Source organism: Sorex araneus, chromosome 2, assembly GCF_027595985.1.
Source record: "Sorex araneus isolate mSorAra2 chromosome 2, mSorAra2.pri, whole genome shotgun sequence".
Lineage (NCBI taxonomy): Eukaryota > Metazoa > Chordata > Mammalia > Eulipotyphla > Soricidae > Sorex > Sorex araneus.
Window position 1 is genome coordinate 86,302,019 of NC_073303.1, and position 26,012 is coordinate 86,328,030.

The window sequence follows — 26,012 nt, forward strand, 5'->3', positions numbered from 1 at the left end:
TTCCCTTGACCCTGAAGGAGCTTCCAGTCATGTGAAAGATGAGTAAGGAGAGGCTGCTAACATCTCAGGGCTGGGACGAATGGAGATGTTACTGGTGCCCGCTCGAGCAAATCGATGAACAACGGGATGACAGTGATACAGTTATCAAATTAAGATGCCCAATTTTAAGTTCTTTGCTTGATTTAGTATTGCCTTCAGCCCCTTTAAAAGTATTGCTTTGGGGTTGGAGAGTACAGCAGGTAGAGTGCTTGCCTTGTCCACAGCCAACTCTGCACAGCACTCCGTATGGCTCCTCAAGCCCCACTTGCTTGATCCCTGGCACAGAGCTGGGAGGAAGCCTTAAGCATCACTGGGTGTGCCCCCCCAACCCCATGAAAAAACCCTTACAAAACCAAAACAAAGCAATGAACCTATTACTTTTATCTTCCCAGATATATAGATGAAGAAGGTGAAAGACATAGAGGTTAAGTAAACCAGCTCATCGCTCTAAGTCAGGGTCAGAGCACTGTCCCCCAACACAAGTGACCTTGCTCCTGAGTCACTGTGTTGTCTGATTTGCACCACTGTGATGTGGCTTGTCAAGAGCTATGGCCTGTCAGCAGAGCAGAGCCATGACAGGAAAAGAGATCCCAGCTGCAGGCGGTCGTCCTGGTGCTGTGTCTTTTTGAAGCCTGCAAGACAGAGACTTGTTTGCCTGCAGGATTTAATGAAGGATGGATTCTGCCTCAAGGCTCAGGCCTTTGCAATCATGAGTAAATATGCCTTAGGGATTTCTTTAAACTGCGGATGATTTTTTTTTTTAAAGACCTATCACATGAGCTGCCGACATTTGGATTTTAAAATCATGATTGGCGTTGGATTGTGAAAGTTTCTTGTCTCTCTTCTTTCCTCTTTGGTGCCCTTTCATCTATTTATTTCACAATTTGGTGATGAATAGGATATCTGTGCCTTTCAAGGTCATTCTCCCAAAAATGTGGATGAGGGAAAAAAAATAATGATAAGTGATAATGTATCTGAGCTTACAAATTATCTGTTTTACAGTCCTTTATTATTATGGAGGACATATGCATTATTGAAACTTGGAGGAAAAGTGGAAATTAGATTATAACTATCATTTTGAAAGTTAAGCTCAAGAATACTTAATACTATGTTTTTATAAACCTCATTGTCTCTGCAGCATTCACTACACCAATAATATATATAATGACACATATTTTGAAATTAAAAGCCACAAACAGCATATTTTTATTAATTTAAGAACAAAATGGGCCTACAGAATTATATTTAGTGGTAAGCAAGAAATGTTAGTCTCAAAAATTGGATATACCCATTTTTCCAAGATGATAAACACTAAGATTTTTCAAAGTAGATTTAAATTTATAGCAATAATCTGGAGCCAAGGTGAAAATGGAAAGATTGGGCATATGACAATTTAAATTCAGCAATATCCCTGAAATGTTCTTTTGTTCCACAATATTAGATCATTTGATATCCATAGCTTAGTGAGTGATGCTCCTACACAGTAGGGTTAATTTAGTATTGTTTCTTAACAATGTACAAGAAAGTTTCTAATATTTTATTGTTTTGGAGATACACCCTGCTGTGCTCGGGGATCAGTCCTGGCTCTGTGCTCAGGGCTCACTCCTGGCTCTGTGCTCAGGGCTCACTCCTGGCTCTGTGCTCAGGGCTCACTCTTGGCTCTGTGCTCAGGGCTCACTCCTGGAAAAATCCAGGGGGCCAGCCATGGTGCTGGTTATCAAACCTGGGTTGGAGGTGTGCAAAGAAGAGTGCCTTACTCCTGTGTTATCTATCTGGCCCTTATGATACTTGATTGTACTAGCTTCTGCTGTATCTCTAATTGCCTTCAGTGGTTATTAAACTGCTTATTAATAATGTCATTTAAATATTCCCTAGGAAAGACATTCAAGTGAACTGGAATCTCATTTCTGTCATTTTGAGTAAAATATCGCTATTTAAAATGCTATAGTTATGATCTATGTTTTATGTATTTCAGATAGGAAAGGAACATATAGGCCTGAAAGCTGTGACGGAAATCCTTCAGGATATTCAGTATAAGGTAAGTCATTATTTAACAGGAAATAAAACATTGTTTGTAGAAGAGCTTCCCAGACCATCCCCTCAGAATTGAGGATTTCCAAAAGGATTAACAAGAAGTTATTTTTCCCATAGTCAAAGTTTATTCCAGCAGGGAATATAGATAAAAATTCAGCACACAGGGGACTGGCGGCTGACTCGAGTGTGATCACAACCAAGTCAATTAGGAATCCTGTCAGGATTGATCCCTGAGTGTAGAGCTGGGAGTAAGCCCTGAGCACTGCTGGGTGTGGTCCCCAAATAAAACAAATAAGAACAACAAATCAGTACACAGGACTGGGACAACCGTGCAAGGGCTAAGACACATACTTTCTTGCCTGCATAGAATCCCAGTTCAGTGGCTCTGTGTGTTCCCTGAGCTTAACCAGGTGTAACCTTGGTGATCGTTCCTTGAGTACCACCAAGTTTGGCTCCCGAGTGCCACTAGCACGGCCCTGATGGTCATGGCACTGGAGGCCTGAGGGGCACCCTTGAATTCCCGAGAGTTACTCCTGTGCTCCCCTAGAAATGCTTGATAGGTGCCCCCATCTTCACAAAAGTCAGCACAGGGACAAGGGTCTGAGTCCAGGAGAAAGCAAGCTTCTTGGCCTTCCTTTCCAGAGAAGCCCTGTGGGGGGTAGCAGCTGATTTTCCCAGCAAAGTGAGGTGCAGGAGGGAAGCTCACCCTAGCCTTGATGTCCAGAGATTTTTATTAGGGTGGGTTAGTGTAAAAAACTAAGGCACACCAAGGGGCGTGTGCACTCTCGGACTCTCCGAGTGGCTCTGTTTCAGGGCCTACGTTCGGTGCTCTTGGAACCGCTGTGTGTGCTGTCGGTCAAGGGCAGGTGATGGAAGGAAGAAGGTCAAACTGCTTGCTGGATCAGTTTATTTCATTCTCTCTCTCTCTGCTTCTCTCCCGGTTCTGGATCTCTCTCTGGATCTGTGGATCTGGCCCCCCAACCCACTCTTACAGCCTAGTTAAATCCCCCCAGCATGAGGGGGTTAGGGTGTACACATAGATGTGGTCACCATCAATAGGGGTGAGGTTCCTTTCCCTCAAGAGATGCTTCTCCTAGGACTGATTCTTTTTCAGCAGGAGGATCCACCCAAGGGTGGAGTCCCATGAGTGTGTTTCTCCTCTCTTCATCCAGCAAACATATAAGAATTCATAATATTAATCATTTTATATGGACACAATAAGAAATGCATTAAGGCTTATAGAATAGCTCTCCTGGGGCCATCTCAATCTCAGACTACAGTGCTCAGGCCAAATCAGACTTTCCTATCCCTAGCAGGGTCCTCGTCTTGTCATTACTTTTGGATCATGGCAGCATTTGTCTATGATCAAGCTCTTAACTTATAGTTAAGAATTAGGCACTTTGGCCAGGCCCATCTCGATGCCAGGGTAGCACATAACTCACTGCTGGCCCAGGGTCCGTCCCGTCCCTCGTCAGGACCCTGCTTTTCGGGTGCTAGGAACTGAGGGCAACTGAGGCTTAAGTGGAGAAAGCAGATGCCCGGGAATGAATAATATTCGAAGCCAATTAAGTCCCAAGTTACAAAAGCATAATATTGTCTTTTTGTGTCTATACAAAAAGGACATTGCTTTAAAGTAAATTATTCAAAAGGGATAAGAGGAGGAGAAAGGCAATATTAACTTATAATATAAGTTCAGTATCCTAGGAAGGTCTGACCTTACAAATTAGCAGAGTCAGATTAGGGGGAGAAGCTGATTAACTCTTTTTAGGGAAGAGAGCATAGAGAAGTGATTACAGCTAAACAAAGGGATGGGGGAGATTCGGGAACACCTTGATGGGTGAGACTGGGGTGAGCCTAAACTCCAGGAAAAACTGGGACAAGCTCCTTGTGGCAAGGGGGGAGAGGACAAAGTAATGTCATCTTACAGGTTAGGAGGCAGGCCACGCCTGCATGACCGGAGCTTCTCTGATCCCACCCATGTCCCATCCCCTGCTCTCCTTCAGCCTCAGCTTCCCCCACCTTCGGAATCCCATAGCGAAGCCAACATTCACCATCACCCACTTTGTCAGGGTAAATTCATCTGGGCCAGCAGGTACTGGTGGCCTCCGGTCTTAGGGCACACAGAAATGCTCTTATCAGGTAAAGCAGACTGCTCTAAGGTGAGAGGTCATTTCCTAGGCTGCCTGAGGGACAGCTAATCAAAAGGCAATGAGGCCATTTCCCCACTAGGAATAGCCTGAGAAATTTTCCTTCATTTTTTCAGTTAATCGAATATAAGTCATTGTGGAATGCAGGAGGATGGTGAGAGGCAAATAAACTGGATTCTTTCATATGCCAGAGTCTCTCTAAGCAAAAGGCTGAGAGTTAGTGCAGGAATGTTGTTTCTTATTTACATAATTAAAGAGGTTTAAGTCCCATCTGCCTCTAAGTCAGCCTCTAAGTCTGGCATTATTAAAAATTGTGATTGTGTGTATGTGGTGGGGGGTGTGTGGAGTGATAGAAAAGCAGGTAGGGTGCTTTCTTTGCATGGCCAAACCAGGCTCAATCCCCAACATCCCATATAGTCCCCCCAGCATTGCCTGAGTAACTCCTGAGCATTGCCGAGTGTAGCCCCAAATCAAAAAGAAATAAAATAGTGGCTGTGGAATGCAAATTATTAAATAAAAGGACAGTTGTTTTCTGTGAAATTTAAGTCTAGCCTGAGAAAAGTCTCTACATTTCTGAAAATTAAGTGACTTTGATTGAAAAGTTGATTTCTTTGTTTGTTTTTGGTCCAAGTGACAGATGTCTTCTCTAGAAGCAGAATGTATCCAGTGTTGATCCAGCCCATGTTATTAGACTCAGATGAGACAAGTCAATAAATTGGGTTGTAATACCAAGAAGACAAGGGGCTGAACTCAAAGGAGCAGGAGGAAAGAATTTCCTAGGCCAGGTTTTGGGTGTTGTGCATCAAGGCTTTAAGATAGGCATGGAAAAGTAGTTGACATGAGGCAGAAAGCCACTAGACAGACAAATGTTAAGTTTCACACCAAGAATTATAGAGAAAACCAAACTACACTTCTGAAGAAAAGAGCCATACACCCAGAGAAGGGAGAACTTTTAGAGACTGATCATTGCTGGTTCTTCCAGAAGAGAATGAGGCACCTGAAAATCTCTGGGGGTCAGGATAGGCCTCATCCTGGAGTTTTGGTATTAGTGTTTTTTATTTTAAAACTTAAAAATATTAGGTTAACGTAGGGTACACTGTTTTTCTTTTTTCAGGGGAAGTCCAAGACAATTCCCTGCTTTAATCCTAACACGTTGTTACCAGGTGAGTATTCACATTTACCAGAACGCCAAGTATATTTTCATGGTGCATAGGAGTTCCCTTTTTCCTTATAGTACATCTGACTACATATATTATTGGTTTTTACAGTTTCTTTACCTCTTTTAATCTCTCCATAATGTGCCAGTTTCAGATGGCTCCAAGCATTGGAGTAAACCTTTGGAAATGATAAGCTTTCCATTAGGAGTAAAAAGATTATCATTTGTAAACATTTCTACCTCTGCCTAGGGGTTGGAGCTGCGTGGCTGAATGCATACTTTGCAAAATGAGGTGTTAAGTTCAATCCTGGGATTTAAAAAAATAACAAAACCAAAAATAAAGCATAATAGTGTAGTCTTGGCATTTAAAGTTAATCAGTGAAATTCTTATCTCAAGTAAAATTAATTTTAGGTCTAATTTTATAAACTAACCCTTTGTAACCATTCTTTTGTTTACATATATTGCCTAGGGATACCTGGACAGGTAAGAATTATTATGCACAAAGCAGTCAGAATATTGAGGGCTTAAGCCTCGTACAGTGGATAGCATACTTGCCTTATATGTCAAGAACTTGTGTTTGATCCCTGGTATCCCACATGGTACCCCAAACATTGCCAGCGAGATGTGATGTCTGATCGCACAAAACATTTAAGTATAATTTATAATTAAGACTTTTTTTTAACGAAAAAGGAAAAAAAACCAAAAAAGAAACAAAAAGGAAAAAAAAAGACTTTTGAATAAAGATTTTTCTTTCACATTTCTCTGTTTCAACATATGCTGTTATGAGACTGACACTCAAGGACAGTAGATACAAGGGCCAGGAAGATTGCTCCATAGTTGGACGCCTGCCTGATGAAGAAGGGGTTGGGGGGCGGGGGAGAAGGCAGCTGGAATAGAGAAGGGGTCACTAAGAAAATGATGGTTGGAGAAATCGGTTGGGATGGAAGATGTGTGCTGAAAGTAGATAAAGGACCAACATGATGACCTCTCAGTATCTGTATTGCAAATCATAATGCCCCAAAGTAGAGAGAGAGTATGGGAAATATTGTCTGCCATGGAGGCAGGGGGAGAGTTGGAAAGGGGAGACATACTGGGGATATTGGTGGTGGGGAATGTGCTCTAGTGGAGGGACGGGTGCTTGATCATTGTGTGATTGTAACTCAAACATGAAAGCTTGTAACAATATCTCACAGTGATTCAATAAAATAAAAAATTAAAATTAAAACAAAAAAAACCCAAAAGCTAGTGGGGAAAAAATAAATATGCTGTTACTTGATGTTTTAAATAAAACCAAATAGGTTGCATTGTATCTTCTACTTTTTACATTAGTTTTTTTACAATAAATCAGCTTTTGTCATATGTTGAATTTGTACCCATTTTATTTAATCCTGAATTCCCATAAGGCAAAATGAAAGTTCCATTAGAACAATTTCTTTGTTCCTGTCATTTAAAGACAATCTTAACATTGTGCTGTTGAATTAGTAAGGAATAGGTAGCTAAAATAAGGTACTTTAAACCATAGACTTAGAGGACCAGAGACACAGTACAGGGAGTCTGCTGACCTGGGGTTGATCCCTGATACCACCTGTGTTCCCCTGAGCACTGCCAGGAGAGATTTCTGAGCACAAAACCAAGAGTAAGCTCTGAACACTGTCAGATGTGGCCCTAAAAACAACAACAACAACAATAATAAATAGATTTTTAAAAAACAGACTTTGAATCCAAACTTTTTTGGATTCAAATTCTGGTTCTTCCAGTAATTTAGCTGAGTAACCTTGAGCAAATTTTACAACCCTCTGTGATTTTATTGTCACTGTATCACTGTATCACTGTATCACTTTCATCCCACTGTTCATTGATTTGCTTGAACGGGCTCCAGTAACGTCTCCATTTGTCCCTAAAAGGGACTAATAATAGGACATATAACACTAGTTTCTTCTAGACACTGAATGAGTTCATGTAAAATACTTAGAAAGTCAGGTAAATATTTTTAAAAAACCAAAAGACTAAGCTTATATTTCTCTTTAAGTAACGGTCTTGATTTGCCTACAATGAATGTACAGTGAACCATCATTAGAAATCACAATAAATAATTAAGAGTTTACTTTATTTTTATTGATTAATTTTATGGTGTCTAGTTTAATAAAACATATGATTAATGTTACGGAATACTCATTAATTATATACGGACATGATCATTTTGGGATATGCTGAATTAAAAAATATTAAAATTAAAAACAAGCACTACATATATGAGGTTCTTACTTTAAAATAACATCATCTAGGGGAATGTGCACTGGTGGAGGGATGGGTGTTTGATCATTGTGAGATTGTAACTCAAACATGAAAGCTTGTAACTATCTCACGCTGATTCAATAAAATTAAAAAAATAAAAAAATAACATCATCTAAGCAATACTACCTGAAGTCTGTAATTTTGAAGATCATCATTGGAGGGTTCAGATTATTGTTCATTAACTTGCATTTTTGTGCTTGTCCCTGTGTTTGCACAGACCCCCTGCTGCGGGATTACTGGGTCTATGAAGGCTCTCTGACTATTCCACCTTGCAGTGAAGGTGTTACCTGGATACTATTCCGATACCCTTTAACCATATCCCAGCTACAGGTGAGTGCAGTGCTTTAAATCATCCAACATGCAGTTACAAGTTAAAGGTTACATATTGTTTCTGTGAAAGGGAAATGTCTGTTTTATGTTTTAGCTCCCTTTAGTTCAGCCACATCTTTTCAGATGAAAGTTAAATGTCTTGAACCACTGAAAGCAATTGAAAGGTCAAGGATTAAAAAAAAAACCTAGCCATCATTTATGATGTGCATTTTCAAAACTGTTTTTTTATAGAGTAAATAGAGCTATTAAACTAGTTTTGAAAATAGGCTTTTTATGAGTCTAGAGTGATTTTTATTTTTAAATGTGGGTATCACTAGGCATCAGGTGTTGAGAGGTTTTGGAAGTCAATTGAGAACACTGGTTATTTCTGTAAATTACACAAAGGCTTTCTAATAATTTCTTGTGCTTGCACAGAATATTCTGATTTAGAGGGGTGAGGGAGCTAGGAAGAATGCCCTGGAAATGTCTTGATTATTCTTTTTTATCTTTTGCTTTTCGGGTCATACCTGGTGGTGCACAGGGGTTACTCCTGGCTCTGCACTCAGGAATTACCCCCGTCGGTATTCAGGGGACCACATGGGATGCTGGGAATCGAACCCGGGTCCGACGAGTGCAAGGCAAACACCCTACCCACTGTGCTATTGCTCCAGCTTCTTGATTATTCTTTAGCCCCTCTCTTGATCATTTCCTTCCTGCCCTGAATTGTGCTTAGGTGCTCTAGGTGCTAATGTAATGTGTGGGAGCACTAAGGTGAATTATATGCTATTTAACACCATTATTTTGTGTTTAAACAATTATTTTGCTATCATAAAAAAGCTTTTAATGTTATTTTCCTTCAGTATAACTTAAGAAGGTATTTAGATGCAATATTTGTCTTTATAATGAGCCTCAAGAATATTTTAAATAAATAAATCTCTTTTTATCAGCATTTATTATTTCACTTATCATTTTAAAATAAGTTTGAGCTTACTAAGTCTTTTGTTTGTCTTTGCCCTTAAAATCTTCCCATTTAAACTTTATTTTATTTAAAAAATTTTTTAATTAAATCACTATGAGATAGAATTACAAAGCTTTCATGATTGAGTTTCAGTCATACAATGGTTGAACACCCATCCCTTCACCAGTGTAGCTTTCCCGTCACCAATGTCCCCAGTATCATTCCCCCGACCCCAATTCCATACCACCCCCTGCCTCTATGGCAGACAGTTTCCTTCTTACTCTCTGTCTACTTTAGGGCATTATGGTTCATAATATAGATGCTGAGAGGCCGTCATGTTTGGTCCTTTGTCTATTTTCAACACACATCTCCCATCCCATATGATCTCTCCAATCATCATTGACTTAGTGGTCCCTTCTCTATCTCAACTGCTTTCTCCCCCAACTCATGAGGAAGGCTTCTGACCCTAGATCAATCTTCCTGGCCCTTGTCTCTATTGTCCTTGGCAGTTGTCTCATACTGTGTTATTTTATATTCCATAAATGAGTGCAGTCATTCTATGTCTGCTCCTCTCTTTGTGAATCATTTCACGCAGTATAATACTCTCTTTTTCATTATATGTATCTAGGAAAGCCATTGACTTTTGGGTATTAATTTTGTAACCTGTCACTTTGCTATACAAACCTATTGTTTTTAGGAGCTTTTCTGTAGAGTCCTTAGTATTTTCTAACTATAGTATTATATTATCTGCAAATAGTGATAACTTGACCTCTTCCTTTCCTATCTGGATGGCTTTGACATCTTTGTCTTGCCTAATTGCAATGGCAACTACTTCCAGTACTGTATTGAATGTAAGTGGCGACAGTGGGCAAACTTGTTTGTCCCCATCTTAGAGGGGCTTTTAGTTTTTCCTCACTGAGAATAATGTTTGATGTGGATTTGTAGTAGATGGCTTTAACTATACTGAGAAAAGTTCCTTCAATTCCCACTTTGTTGAGAGGTTTTTTTTTATTTTTTTTAATCATGAATGGGTACTGGATCTTGTCAAATGCTTTCTCTGCATCTATTGATATGATAATATGATTTTTATCTTTTCTTTTACTGATCCGTTGTATTATGTTAATTGGCTTGCTTGCAAGTTTTAAATGATCTGGGATGAATCCTTCTTGGCCATGGTGTATGAGTTTTCTAATGAGTGATTGGATTCTATTTGCTAGGATTTTGTTGAGGATCTTGGCTTCTATGTTCATCAGGGTTATCTGCCTGTAATTTTCTTTTTGGTGGTGTCTCTCTCTGCGTTTGGTATTAGGGGGATATTTGCCTCATAGAAACTGTTTGGAAGTGTTTCTAATTCTTCAGTTTTCTGGAAAAATTTGAGAAGGATTGGAAGTAGGTCCTCTTTAAAGGTTTAGAAGAATTCACTAGTGAATCCACCTGAGCCAGGTCTTCTGTTTTTTTTGAGACTTTTGATTACCTGTTTCAGTTTCCTTGATGGTGATAGGTCTGTTCAAGTATTACAAACCCTCTTGGTTCAATGTTGGGAGACTATAGAAATCCAATAATTTGTCCATTTATTTGAGGTTTTCTTGTTTCGTGGCATAGCTTTGAATTTCTGTGGTTTCTGTTGTGATGTCTCCCTTTTCATTTCTGATTCTGTTTATTAGGGTTCTTTCTCATTCTTTGTGAGTCTTGCTAGTGGTTTATCTATCTTGTTTATTTTCTCAAAGAATCAGTTTTTGATTTAATTGATCATTTGGTTGTTTTTTAGAGTTTGTCTCATTAATTTCTAATCAAACTTTTATTATTTTCTTCCTCCTGCCTGGTTTATGTTCCTTTTGTTGATCACTTTCTAAGATCTTAATCTGTGTGGTTAAATTATTTATGTATGCTCTTTCTTCATTCTTAATGAATGCTTGCAGAGATATAAACTTTCCTCTTAACACTGCTTTTGCTGTGGCCCACAAGTTCTGGTAGCTTGTGTCTTTATTCTCATTTGTTTCCAGAAATCTTTTGATTTCCTCTTTGACTTCCTTACTTGTTGAGTAGTGGGTTGTTTAATTTTCATGTGTTTGATTAGATTCTCCGCTTCTTGGTCTAATTCACTTCTATTTTCAGTGCCTCGTGGTCTGAAAAGATAGTTGATGCATTTTCTATCCTCTTAATTTTATGGAGGTACGTTTTGTGGCCCAGCATGTGGTCTTTCTTGGAGAATGTCCCATGTGCACTGGAGAAGAATGTGCATTCAGCCTTTTGAGGATGAAAAGTCACACACACATATACATATGTACATATATATAAATATAAATAAATATATTAAAAATATATGTATATGGGCTGGAGTGATAGCACAGTGGGTGAGTAGGTTGTTTGCCTTGCACGCAGGGGTTCTATTCCTCTATCCCTCTCAGAGAGCTGCCGAGCAAGCTACTGAGAGTATCCCGCTCTCATGGCAGAGCCTGGCAAGCTACCTGTGGCATATTCGATATGCCAAAAACAGTAACAACAAATCTTACAATGGGGACATTACTGGTGCCTGCTCGAGCAAATTAATGAGCAACGGGATAACAGTGATACAGTGATACGGTGATCTATCTACCTGTCTATCTATCTATCTATCTATCTATCTATCTATCTATCTATCTATCTATCTATCTATCTATCCACTAACTCTTTCCCTTCCATTTCTTCTCTCAAGTAAAGTATTTCCTTTCTGAGTTTAGTCTGGTTGATCTATTGAGAGGTGACAAAGCAGTGTTAAAATCTCCTACTATTATTGTGTCACTATCAATGATCTTCTTCAAGTCTATTAGCAATTGCTTTAAGCATTTTGTTGTCCCCTCATTAGGTGCATATACATTTAGGAGTGTGAGTTTTTCCTGGTGTAAGGATCCCTTGATCAATAAGGAATGACCTTTACTGTCTTTTATAACCTTCTTCAGTCTGAAGTCTATGTGGTCTGATACTACTATGGGCATGCTTTTTTGAGGGAGTTGTTTGCGTGGAGAATTGTTTTCCAACCGTTGACTTTGAGTCTGTGTTTGCTTTGATGGTTCAGATGTGTTTCTTATAGGCAGCAGAATGTTGGGTTCAATTTTTAGTGCATCCTGTCACTCGTGCCTCTTATTGATACATTTAGTCCATTGATATTGAGAGAGATAATTATGATGGGGATTTGTGCCATCTTTATATGGGAGTTTTGGTGCTTGTGGGATTGTTTTATCTTTAAGTAGCTCATTTAGTCTTCTTGTAACATTGGTTTTGTTTCTATGAAATGCCTGAGTTGTTCTTGATCTGTGAAGCTGTGAATGAGAGTCTGTCTGAATAAGGTATTCTTGGTGAGGTGTTTATTTCATTGATTTCCTTTCGCTATATCCCACCACTGTCTTCGGGCCCTGAGGGTTTCATCAGATAAGTCTGCTGTACATCTTAAGGATTCTCTTTTGTAAGCCATATCCTTCTTTGATCTTGCTGCTTTCAGTATTCTATCTCTATCTAAAATTTTCATCATTCTGATTAGGATATGTTGTGGAGTGTTTCTGTTTAGATTTATTTTAGCTGGTACTCTCTGGGCCTCATGGATCTGGGTGAATGTCCCCTTCAGCTCTGAGAATTTTTCAGCAGTGATGGCTTTGACAGTTGTTTCTTCATCCAGGTTTTCTTCCTGCTCCTCTGGTACCCCAATGATTCTTATGTTTTTCTTCTTGAATTTATCCAAATGTTCTCTTTCGATCTGTTGATCTAATTTGAGCCTCTTTTCTATCTTCTGCTGTTGTCTGGAGATCCTCTGAACCTCATCTTGGAGCTCACTGATTCTGTTCTCAGCAGCTGTTACTCTGCTGCTTCATCCTTCCACTGAGTTTTTCATTTCTCCTGGCAGGCTTTTCAGATCTGTCATTTCTGTTTGTGATTTTCTTTGTATTTTCCTCTTTTCTGCTCTTATATCCTCTTGTATTTTATTAGCAGTGTGTTCCATTGTTTCTTTTAGCTCCATATGCATCCTTAAATAGCTCCATTCTAAATTTCTTATCAGAGAGGTTAGATAGTTTATTATTACTCGTTGGGTCATCTGGGTTAACTTCTTTACTCATTAAGCCTGATGGGTTTCTGCATTGCTTTACCATTGTGATAGGTGCAGTTTGGATTTTTGTGCTCACGTTACTTTTGTGGTTTTGGTGTAATGTTAATTGAGGTAGGGGCTAATGAATTATTGTTCTAATGTGATTTTGGTGATAAGACCCATATAAGAGGCTAATTTGTGTTATTATGGGATATAGAGGAAGACATTAACTCAAAGAAGCCACTTCCATTGGGCCTCTGGCCTGTAACTGGAGGTATTAGGTCCTTTCAGCTTGAACCCGGAAGTGGGGTTATCCCGTGCCTGGGACCCACTGGTCCCATGTAGCTCTATCCTTGGCTTCCACCCCCGCCTACCTCAAAATTTATTTTACTTTTTAAATAAAAATTTTATTTAGGTTTACAATACTGTAAGAATTTGGGGCACAGCTTCATTTTGCTGTATTTGTATAAATCTGACTGAACTTGACACAAATTTTCCAGGGCCATCCATTGTTAAAAATTACTTCCGTACTGTTTCTTCCACTTCCTTTCTCCTTTTCACTTGATAACTGCTATTTCTTTACTTTACATTTCTTTTTTTCTTTTTTGGTTTTGTTTTTGTAGTCCAAGAGTTATTTTTATTCTCTATGGCCAGTTTTGCTTCAGTTACTTATATTTTAAATCTAAGTGAAACCATTAGATAATTATCTTTTACTTCTTGATTTCCTTTTGCATAGTTACCTCAAGTTTCTGCATGTTGTCTTGCGAAGTACAACTACATTTTTAAAAAATAGTTGAATAGGGTTCAGGGATTTTTACATACCATGACTTCTAATACCATTATAGCAGGTTGTGCCCTTTACTGTCCTTTTAGTTTTAAATATCTCATCACATATCAACCTTTCACTGTGAATCCATGCTCCCTCCCCTCCTTCCACAAGATGCTATGATTAACAATAATGAGAGTTCACACAAATGTCATTCCAACGCTGCACCCATACCAGAGCACCCACTTCCTTTAACCAGTGTCCCGATGGTCATGCTCAACTTTCAGACTCAGTTCTTATGTCTTCTGTTTTGTTACCTTTAGCACTTTTTTGCTCCTTTACTGTGTATCTTTAAACCCTCCGTATGAGAGAGTTTATTCTGTGTCCGTCTCTTTACTTAAGACTAACTTCACTCAGTGTGATACCTTCTAGTTTCATCCATGTAGCAGCAAATTGTACTATTTCATCCTTTTTTATTACTGCATGATTTTCCACTGTGTATATTATACCACAACTTCTTGAGGCCTTCATTTGTGGTTGGGCATTTGGGTTGTTTCCATATCTTTAATATTATACTAAATGGTGCATTGAGCAAAGGTTTGTATTTATCCTTTTGAATTAATGTTTTTGTGTTTTGAGGCAGATGCCAAGAAGTGGTATTGCTGGGTCATATGGGAGCTCTATTTATTTGTTAATTTATTTATTGGCTTTTTGGTCATTCCTGATGATGTTCAGGTGTTGCTTCTGGATCTGCACTTAGGAATTACTCCTGGTGGCGCTTGGGGGATCATAAGGGATGCTGGGGATCGAACCTGGGTCATCTGCATGCAAGGCAAATGCCCTACCCACTGTACTATCACTCTAGCACTCATTTTTTGAAAAATTTCCATATTGCTTTACATAGTGGTTGAACCAAGGTGACATCCTGGACTGTCTGTAGCACTGTAGCACTGCCATCCAGTTGTTCATTGATTTGCTCGAGCAGGCACCAGTAATGTCTCCATTGTGAGACTTGTTACTGTTTTTGGCATATTGAATACGCCACAGGTAGCTTGCCAGGCACTGCCGTCCAGACGAGATACTCTTGGTATCTTGCTGGTCTCTGTGAGAAGGATGGAAGGATAATTATAGATTATATGATCTATAACCATTGATTATAGATTTATACGATCTGAAGAGACCCTGAACAGTGAATGAAAATTCCTTTCTCACCACAACACAGCCGAATTTGGTTATTTCCGGACTTCTTGCTAATATACCATTCTCACTGGTGTGGGATATCTTGGTGGTGTTTTGATTTACATTTTCCTAACAATAAGTGATGATGAGCACTTTTTCATATGCCTACTAGCTATGCATATCTCCTTTGTTGGAGGAAGTGTCTGCTCACTTCCTGCCTCCATTTTTATAAAGGATTATTGGATTTTTCTTGTTGAGCTTTGTGAATACTTTATAAATCTTAGATGTTAGTCCTTTATTTAATCTAGGATTGTATAATAACTGGGACTATAAGACAATACTGAGCATTGCGTGCAAATATTGTTTCACAGTTTATTATCATTTCCTTTCTTCTGATTAATATTAAAAGTTTCATGTTAAGTTTCTTCAGCTTTTAATTATTTTATAAACTTGGATCACAGTATTTTATGACCTTTACAATTTTAATATCACAAATAAGAATTTCTCGTGTTCATTCATCTAGATGTTCTTACAAGAAACTTTTTGTCCATTCACTTATATAGTTTAATGAATTTTAACTGTATACAGAGGATACAAAAATTAAAATACTGTTTCAATACTCAAAAGTTAGAGTTGGGGAAGTAGAAAATTATATTAACTTAAGGAAGGCATGCCTGAAACTATAAGGAAGAAACCTGATCTTTGAGGTTCAGGGAGTTACTTTTGAAAAATAATGGGAGAGTGAAGAAGCGTAAGAGACTTGAAACTGATGTTAAGTGGAGAGGTTAGGGCCACAGTGATATATATGTAGGAGAACTTGAACACCTGTCTTGTATTTATGAGGACCCATGTATGGTTCCTGGCACTGTCTCCCTAAGCACCATTTATTGTGGCTTTGGTGGCCCTAGAGCACACTGGGTTGGAGCAGAACTACATTGCTGTGCCTGCAGACTGATCCATCAGGCCCGTACTGCTGGGTCCAATATAGCTCGTAGTGAGCCCTTGGACTGTGCTGTTGAGAGCATCCCTCTGCGCCCCAAAAGTGGTGCATCACTAAGATGTTGTTCTGTCATTCAGGAGTTCACCATCTATGGGGAAGGCAAGGAGGTTCAGATGTAAAAGCAGTAACTTCATGTGCATAGTGCCATAATGTGAAATATACATGGTCTTGTGATATCACATAGAAAAGGTGTCTGGATAAGATTTGGCCATCTGATAGACTTTTTCCAAACTAGATAAAAGATGTTGACATGGGTGTTAGTAGACTTTTCCAACAGAGGGAAAGTGTCAGCAGAGGCACAAAGACAAAAGCACACTCTGTGCCTTCAGGAGTACATAGTATTTTGGAGATCCTGCGCGGGAAGGGAGATGCATGCTGAAAGTAGACTAGAGACTGAACAGGATGACCACTCAACACCCGTATTGCAAACCACAGCACCCAAAAGGAAAGAGAGATATCAAATTGGAAAGCCCCGCTATAGAGTCGGGGTGGGGTGGGAGGGATGGGACTGGGGGGGTGGGAGGGATACTGGGTTCATTGGTGGTGGAGAATGGACACTGGTGGAGGGATGGGCTCTCAGACATTGTATGAGGGAAAAACAAGCACGAAAATGTGTGAATCTGTAACTGTACCCTCACTGTGACTCACTAATTAAAAAATAAATAAATTTAAATAATAAATAAATAAATAAAATAAATTCTAGATGTGGTTGGGGTTCGGAGCAGTGCTTCAGCCCTCATCATTGGATCTTGATGTGTGTTGGAGTGAGGTGTACTTTCTTCTGAAAGTAAATGAATAACTTGAGTGTTGTGTGAAAGTGACATGACCAAGACATTATGAAGATGTGGATGTGAGTTTAGATTATGTTAGTGGTGTGTAAGAAAGGAAACATGTTGAGAAGTAATAGAGAAATATACCCAGTAGAATTTGGTAAGTGATGATGCCCTATGAGGGATTATAGGGAGTAAGAACTCATCTTTAACCCTTGGATTTTGACCCAGATGACAGGTAAATATAGGATGCTGCTCTTCAACATACTAGGGAATGAAAAAAAGGAGAAAATATGGAGAGTACTTTCATTTTATGGTGTTAAACAATGAGAATTTGAGATGCCTTTGAACAATTAGAATATGCAAAACAGGGTAGAATATCCAGGTGTGTTGATTGAGGCCACAGTGGGAAAGGAAAAGAAGAGGTACACAGAATTTCGACATTGCAGTTGACAGGGGTTTGCATTAGAAGAATCCCCAAGAAATGGTTGAAGAACCAGGAAAAGTCAGATTGATGTGATGCCTGGAGGTCAAGGGAGGTGTGAACTCTAAGAATCAGGGCCCGTGACTCCCAACCCTGTGTGGTTTCCTGTGCACGGCTGGGAGCGATCCCCCAGCTTACAGCCTGAGTAGCCACCGAGGACCACTGAATATGGCCCCCAACCCCCCTATCTCCCCACCTCCAGAGCAGAGGGATTCTGCATACACCTAGTTTATATCAGAAAAGTATTTTTTTTGAGTTAAAAATATATTTCTATTCATGCCTAGGTGGCTTGTTAAAGAACATCTTTCTTCTCACTGTGGGTGTGTGGAAATACTATCCAATTGACGGTGCGGGGGAACTAGAATACCCAAAAGTACCAAATGTGACTCTCTGTTCATGTTACATAAACTGATTTCTTTACACGACAAGTAGCAGCAGTTTCAAAGTTTTCTTTAGAAAAATAATTTAAAATTCAATACATTTATTGTTTCCTATCTAATATATGGGCCGAAGTAACTTCCTTCCTGAGTAAAGAGATGTGAGAATTGAACAGAGGGTGGAGGAATGAAGAATCTTTCTGAAATTGATAGTCTTATAGATTCCCTGGGAAAAACAGACCTTGTGGGTTTTCTTTGCTAGCTTTTTTTTTTTTTTTTTTTGGAGGGGGTGCATACCCAGATGTACTTCAGGCTTACTCCTGGCTCTGTACTCAGAGATCACTTCTGCAGGTTTGGGAATATAGAGGATGCTGGAGATTGAACTCAGTTGCCTGTGTGCAAGGCAACTTACCCAGTGTACCGTCTCTCCTGTTCCCCTTGTGGGTTTTTGTTTTGTTTCCCAGCCAGTTTCATGTAGTCATCCAGTCTCAGCTCTAGGAAGGACAGGAAAGTACTAACCAGGGGTTGAACCATAGGAGATGTCTCAGGCTTGCAGATAAAGTAGAAGCCATGCAGGGTCTAGATCACATTTGTGTAGGAGTACTTTAGTTAGGGGGGGATTTTAAAACATGAATCAAATATTTAAGTAAATTTTTTTCTGTCATCACAATAAATATATATGTATTGAAAACATGATGTTATTATTCCTTATGAATCACATTGAAAAAAATTCCATTTCCAATTAGAATTTCATATAGAATACCCTGCTTCTGCTGACTGTGGTCCTGGTCCCCTGCAGTGTTCCTGGGTCTGAGCAGCATTGCATTGCGTGGCTGGGGCCTTGTATTGAGTATTGCCCCAGAGTGTTCCCTGGGAAATCCCAGACACTTGTCCCCACAAAAGAATTTCTTAATAGCATGGCACTGGGGATGTTAGACTGAACCATACTATGAATGCTTGCTCATGTTCTACACACATGAGTTGTACAATGATTTACTACCAGTTGCCCAGAGACAAATCATAGTGGCTTTGAGAATCACTAGCTTCAAAGAGAAACTGACTTTGTCTATCCCTTTGAGTAGGGACAAGTGAGAAAGTCTGACTTACTAAGTCATACTCTTTGATTATCGGAAAATCAAGCTGTGTTTTTATAAAGGGAAAGCAACACCAAGGAAACTTATACAGGAAGGAATAATCTTCATAATGCTTGAGAATAAATAATTTTCTAGTTAGCTGTTAGCCTTAGATCTTCACAGTAAATCGATTTAGGTGCTATAAGCACATAGTTTTATTTTAACATTTGGGCAGAGGGAAGTGATGCTAGAATGTACACACATATTATGCCCACATATATGTGTATTAAATGTAATTTAGAGTCATTGAGGGGAAAAAGTAACTGTAAAGAGTCTGTCCTCGACGTGAATGTTTCTTTGTTACAGTGCATATTATTTCAGAGATAGTAGAGCAACACCAGAAAAGGCAGTATAAATGAGAGGAACCATACAGAGAGGATGTGATTCTAGAGTCTCTACTAAGAAAAATGGTCAAACACTGTATTATTGCCCTTAAAGAGAAAGAGGGACAAAGGGCAGGAGGCGACTGACATCTGAAATAAGAAAAGGAATTAGGTGGAATCTCTACATAGCTCTGTTAAGAAATGTAAAACTTTCATCGAAGAACTGTTTTTTCCTCCATCAGAGTGGGCTCCAGGGTACTATTATGAAAATAATTGGTTTGTTGAAATACATCATCTACCAGCAGACTATCTGCACTAGTAACAGTAAAGGAAAGCACATTTCCTATGGAATGCAATGTCCGGATTCACATTTTACTGCATAATAATTACAGAATTTATGACAATTTATTTTTGCCAGAAAAGCAGGTTGTGACCATCATGCTTTTAAAAATTTTGCTAGTATTACTTAAGAACGTGGTGCATCTATTATGTGGTGAAATACAGTAGTCTGTGAGAGTGCAGTGATGATAATGAGACCTAGTGTGGGACATTCATATCTTCTGAATACTATGAATTCTGTGATCTGGAAGTAGAATCCTCTACTTAGTTGAATTTTTCATATTATTCCTGGTTAGCATGCCATATGCTCAGGGGAAAATAAGGATTCAATGGATTTGAATGAGTGTAATTTTCTTTTATTTTTTTATGCTCTGTAACCATTAAGTTACTTTAAGATATACTGTGATCTGTGTATTAGAAAACCAGAGTGAAAGTCTTTTTTCACCTGGATTGTTATTTTTAGAAATGAGATAACAAGAGCAGAATAAAAATACAAAATTTTATCAAATCTGACAACTGAAATTGTAAAACACATTCTGATTTCAGAGAGACATTAAAATGTGAACACCGCTCAGAACTGATAAAATATGGTATTTTGATATAATGGCATATTTCAAATATGTCACCACATAGCAAAACATCTAGAAGAGAAATGGATTGGTCATTAAGTTTCACTTTCCTTGCTTATTTTAATCATTTTTTTGGTAGCTTCTCCTTACTTAACTACTACTATTTCTTAACTTATTTACTGTTCAAAATTTTATATCTATGTGTATATATATAATTGTTTTCTTTGTTACTTTTTTCTTTTTCTTTTAATTTTGAATAGCACCAGTGAAACATGACCTTCATTATAATAACTTTAAAAATATATACCATAAAGACACATAATTAACACTTATCTAGAGAGATAATGGGCTGTAGCAATAGCACAGTGGGGAGGGCCTTTGCCTTGCATTTGGCTGACCCAGATTCGATTCCTCCATCCCTCTCGGAGAGCCCGGCAAGCTACCGAGGGTATCCCGCCCACACAGCAGAGCCTGGCAAGTTCCCCATGGTGAATTCAATATGCCAAAAGCAGTAACAACAAGTCTCACAATGGAGACGTTACTGGTGCCCGCTCGAGCAAATCGATGAACAATGGGACGACAGTGCTACAATGCTACCAGTGAAACAAAAGATATTGGATATTTACTTACTTATCATTCTGTGCATATATATTTGAGGTTTTTAGGGTTTTGAGAACCATGTTTTATTTTGCTGCTTCTTTTTGTCATCTTCCCTACTCCATATTTCTTGCAACTTGGAAAGCTGTGATAGCTCGAGTTAGGACCTGGTATCACGTGGGCTGTGCCTTTGGTAACAACCCTGGCTCTGGATAGCAGGAAATGTATGATTCCACCCAGGTCCCAGAAGCAGGCCTTTCTTCTCCTGTGCTCCAACTGAGACTAGAGAGGCTTTAGCCCCAAAGACTCAGAAGGACCTACACACAGCATGGTCACTGTCACTGTCATCCCGTTGCTCATTGATTTGTTCAAGTGGGCACCAGTAATGTCTCTCATTGTGAGACTTCTTGTTACTGTTTTCGGCATATCCAATACATCATGGGTAGCTTGGCAGGCTCTGCTGTGCGGGCTCGATACTCTCGGTAGCTTGCCGGGCTCTCTGAGAGGGGCGGAAGAATCTAACACGGATCGGCCGCGTGAAAGGCGAACGCCCTACCGCTGTGCTATCGCTCCAGCCCCTTAGAAATTGTTTCAGGTGTCCTGAAACATTTGTTGTATGTTTCATTGTTTCTGATTTTCTTAAATTTGAATATGGAATAGAATCTTCTGAAGGAAACTGCTGTGCCTTACTTCAGTATTACTGATAAGGTAGATCCGGGGTAGGCATTTATCACAAGAAGCATTGTCCTACCTAATTACCTGCATGTGTCTGCATGTATAATTTGGATTCAACTCTAATTCCGGAATTAGAATGTTATATATGTTGTTCAATGAAAAGATGATATAAGCCACATATATGAAATTAAATTTTGTAGTAGATACAGTACACATCAAATAAACATGTACAATTAATTTAATGAATATATATCTACTTCTGTTTATAGATTTCTATCTATAGGTAGATATCTCTTTACGTATCTATATATGAAGAGCCATATCTGATGGTGCTCAGAGTACCATTTGGTTCTGGGGATCAAATGCAGAGCTCTCTCGTGCAGAGCATGATATTTTAACACAGTATATTCAAAAAAGAAATTTTTATGTAATTTATGAAAGAACCATTAATAAGATTACATTTTAATTTCCATGCTATGTGCTATATCCTACTTTCTGCATTCTCAGCACATCTCAGTTCAGACTCAACACGTCTCTAGTTCTCAGTGACCATCTGGGGCTGGTGGCTATTGTATTGATTAGTGAAGCTCTAGGATTTTCTCTTCTAGGTGGTACTCTGGGGATCATTTGGTGCCAGGGACTAAACCATAGTCTCCTGCATACAAAACACATATTCCAGCCTGTTGAGCTATTTCTCTTATTCCAGTACCATTAGTTAAAGAGACTTTCCTTGTTCTATTTCACCCCTTTGTTCTAGATTAACTGTACATACATTTGAGTGTTTACCACAGGGTTCTCAATGAGAACACCACACATTTCAAGCATTACTTTTTTTCTTTTGACATGGTCATGCACAAAATAGAAATCAAATATTCCTTTTAGACAATATACATGGGAACTTGGAAACTATTAAAATTAATATCAACCCTCAAGGCTTGAAAATGTCTTTTTAAACGTACTCATAATGAAAGCAGTTTTAAAGCTGAACTCTGAGTGAGTAATTGGTTCATGACTCAGTGAAGGCTGAAGTGACCGTCAGAGAGCAACTGGACTACAGCCCTGTTGAGAGAGAGACAGTGGCTAGCCAGTGCTCTTACCTTCAGAAGATTATGGTTTCTCTCTGAACTGTTAGATCTCTGTCTCCTCTCTCTCTCTATCTCTCTGTCTCTGTCTCTCTCTGTATGTGTGTGTATGTGTGACTCTCTTTCTCTCCCTTTTAAATTGGTTAAAAACAAATACCATGTTTAAGAAAAGTAGCCTTAAAACATGACAAAATCACATGTATCAAGAAGAGTGATAATAACAGTCTCTGTGCTGCCTTGACATTTGAATTTTTTGAAAACCTTTGTCCTGAAATATTGTTCTGCGCATTTCTCACTCCCATTTCAGTGTGAGATAGCACAGTATGCACTTGAAACCATTTGAAGTGACTAAAGGGTTTTGAGAGGTGGTTACTTCAGAAAAAAAAATGGCATTTCGGAAAGACGTGTTTTTTCCCTCAATCTCTGTTGATGTTTGAAGTTTTCAAAGTGTTGCTGTGATCAGAGAAAAACATTTCTTGTGAAATAGTTCTCTCTAAGAAGGCAGTGACTTGAGGCTGACTGACCGTTGATTTCCATCCTCTCTTCTAGAAGAAGCTTTTTTCACAGAATGTGCTTCAGGCTGGGGCCTGGGGCTGACAGGATTTATCTTCAGCCCAGATTACATAAATAAAAAATCAACCTTGCTTGGAAACAAGCTTCAAAGTCAATCAAAACGGAGTGTTTCTTAAAATATATTTAGGCAGTAAAAATTCCTCATCCAAATTGCTCCTCAGTGACCTTTTTCTGCTTTATAGATTCAGGTTGCAGTTATTACCTAGGATTGCGCCTACCATGAATGCTGAGAGAGGGCTTTCTATTTACTCTCCATCAATTGGCTTATAATATCAGCCAAAACTTTTGCATATAGAATTTTGATAAATACCCCAAACGCTGAAGGTTTGACCTAAAAAAAAACAACAACAACAAACAGCTGCTTTTGTTTATCACTCGGAACTAAGCTGAGTAATTTTCATGAATTATTTTAAATTTCATTTGTTTACACAATTCTTGCAGATATTATTATAATCTCTGTAGTACATAGGTGGAAATTGAGTTTATAGTGGTCGGTGCTTTAGTCATTTGGGTGTTGGGTGACAGAGCCAGGATGAGAACTGGCCTTTCAATGCAGGGCTCACTGCCTTTCCCTTCTTTGTCTTCTTTTCGAAGAAATTGAAGGTCAGTTCTCTTACCAGACTGCTTTGCACTTAACCCATAGGAAAACTAAGAAAAAATTTATTCTATAGATCCTGACAGGGAACTTTCATGTAGCCTTGCCTCTGAGAATTTGCCAGCTGCAGCACACATAGGTGCTACTTATTCTAATTCTTTTAGGAACACCTAAGACAGAAGATATTCTAGGGAAAAGCTATTAAGTAAATTAAACAGTTAATTCAATTATCTAATGGGCACTTCTATATACAGACAGCATGAAGGGAATATAAAAATGGACAATTCCAGTAGAATCAGTCTTATCCAAATAAAACTGTATTTGGGAATTAGGAAAGATACAATCTTCCAAGATTTATTTATTTGGGGGTGTTTTCCCAAGCAATACTGAGGGAATCCTGAGACTGCTCCCAAGCCAGAGTCAGCCAGCAGGCTAGATGATTTGCTGCTAGGGACCAAGAATGCAGTGCTGCTTGGCCCTGTGGTGCCGGGGACTACGAGGGCCACCTTTATGTCTACATCTAGTGATGCTGGGGGTGTCTGGATCTACATTTGGGTGGTGCTTTGGGGACTCTGTGATGCTGGTGTTCAGCTGGGTCCTGAACATGCAAAGCATGTGCCCCCAACATCTGTGTTATATCCACAACCTGAAAAATTAGATTTCTAATCTGATTTTAACATTAAGGCAGTTAATTTTTTCCCATCTCAGTGTTTCCTAATCTAATATGTATGTGAATAGATGGAGTAAAACCTTGAAAATTCAACTCAGAAACAGGTGACCTTTTCCTAGCAAAATTCATATATAAAATTTGTATATCATTCTGAAGTTTTAAAAAAATATTTATTTATTTATTTATTTATTTGCTTTTTGGGTCATACCTGGTGATGCTCCGGGGTTGCTTATGCCTCTGTATCCAGGAATTAGTCCTGGTAGTGCTTGGGGGACCACATGGAATGCTGGGAGTCGAACCCAGGTCGGCCACATGCAAGGCAAATGCCCTACCTGCTGTGCTATTGCTCCAGCCCCTCATTCTGAAGTTTTATGCCCCTACCTTATGTGCCCTTGAGTCTCTAGGGGTTTCTAGACTTTTATTAGAAGACTTGAATTAGTTTATCTTTGTCACTTCTTTTCACTTTATGAATAATAATAATTCAGTGCCATGCTCTATAAAGAATCTTGGTAGATCTAATCCTCTGATTCCCAGATGGTGAGCTTTTGGTGGACTGATGTAATTCACATCACATTTGCTTAACATCCTGGGATGTATGCAGGATGTATGCAGGATATAGATCTTATTGAGTTGACAAGAATTTTTGAAGCTGAGGTTGTGGAGCTGGAAAAATTGCCTGTGGACTTGGAATTGCAAGATCTAGCTAATTTGGATACGTTCTCACATCCTGTAGCTTCAGTTTTTTTCTTTTGCATAAGGAATAAAGACTGTATCACCTGATTGTTGCCTCATTTAAACAAAATAGCCACCAGCAATCCCTGTAGATAAATCAGTCAATAAATAGAATGAGCCTCTGTTCATCATGTTTGCTTAAATACTTGTCAGAAGGTTCTGTCTGTCCAGCGGCAGGGTTTTGGGGAGTGCAACTTGGTCAGTCTGCAGAGCCACTGATTTTAATATAGGCAGTTAATTTTTTAACCGGCGATCCTTTTGGGTTGTGGGATCGACTCATCACCTGTAATGAAGCCACAGGACATGGAAATGCCATGGAAAAAGGCAGATGGACTTGAAAATCATTATTACTAAGCTAGGGAATTGATTTTAAGATTTTTGGAAAAACTTTGGATCTGTAATCTCCAAAGTACTAGCAACGTGACAGGGTCTTTTGATGAAGGTTACTTAATTTATTGAATACAGCATCTAATTAGCATTAGCTCACAGTAACATCTGAATATATTAAATAAGGATAGACTTGAAAAGCATTTTAAAATTCTTGTTTCTTCACTCTTACTTGCTTAAGGACAAGTAAGCTTAAGGAAAAAGAAAAAGCTTTAAAAAAGCCTTATGAGAGAGTTACACATTATGTTTGCTTTCACAAATCTGGCAGGTTTCTATGGCTGTTTGGATTGTTTAGAGATTGAATTATCTTTTGTTGTCTTCATTTTTTTTGTGGGTAGACTTTTAGACCCAAAAAAGATTCCGTCTCTTTTCCTTTTAAAGTTTAAGTTTAATGTTCTTTTAAAAATGTTGTAATTTATGTATTTAAAGTCATTTGTGAAACTTCAACCTTGCAATGTCTGGCAAATGATTAATCTATTTTTTCCTGCTTTTCTTTTTAGATTGAAGAATTTCGAAGACTGAGGACACATGTTAAGGGGGCAGAACTTGTGGAAGGCTGTGATGGGATTTTGGGAGACAATTTTAGACCCACTCAGCCACTCAGTGACAGAGTCATTAGAGCTGCATTTCAGTAGCCAGAGAACAGGAACAAGTTTTGTCATCCTCTGGGTATGTGCAGGTTAAATAAGAAGAATGAAGCACACAGTTACAGAAACTTATGGCAAAATTACCTTTATGTAATCTTTAATGTTTAGCAATGTGAGT

General features: G+C 38.8%; 1 protein-coding gene across 1 annotated transcript in view; it reads left to right on the forward strand.

The window, feature by feature from the left end:
• Positions 1 to 26,012, forward strand: part of CA8 (carbonic anhydrase 8) — a 108,026-nt gene that overhangs the window by 60,815 nt on the left and 21,199 nt on the right. Inside the window, exons 5-8 of the mRNA XM_004602432.2 lie at positions 2,015 to 2,077; positions 5,335 to 5,383; positions 7,890 to 8,002; positions 25,748 to 25,916. Coding sequence (XP_004602489.1) covers positions 2,015 to 2,077; positions 5,335 to 5,383; positions 7,890 to 8,002; positions 25,748 to 25,882 — 360 coding nt within the window. The 3' untranslated portion in view covers positions 25,883 to 25,916. The remainder of the gene's footprint in view (positions 1 to 2,014; positions 2,078 to 5,334; positions 5,384 to 7,889; positions 8,003 to 25,747; positions 25,917 to 26,012) is intronic.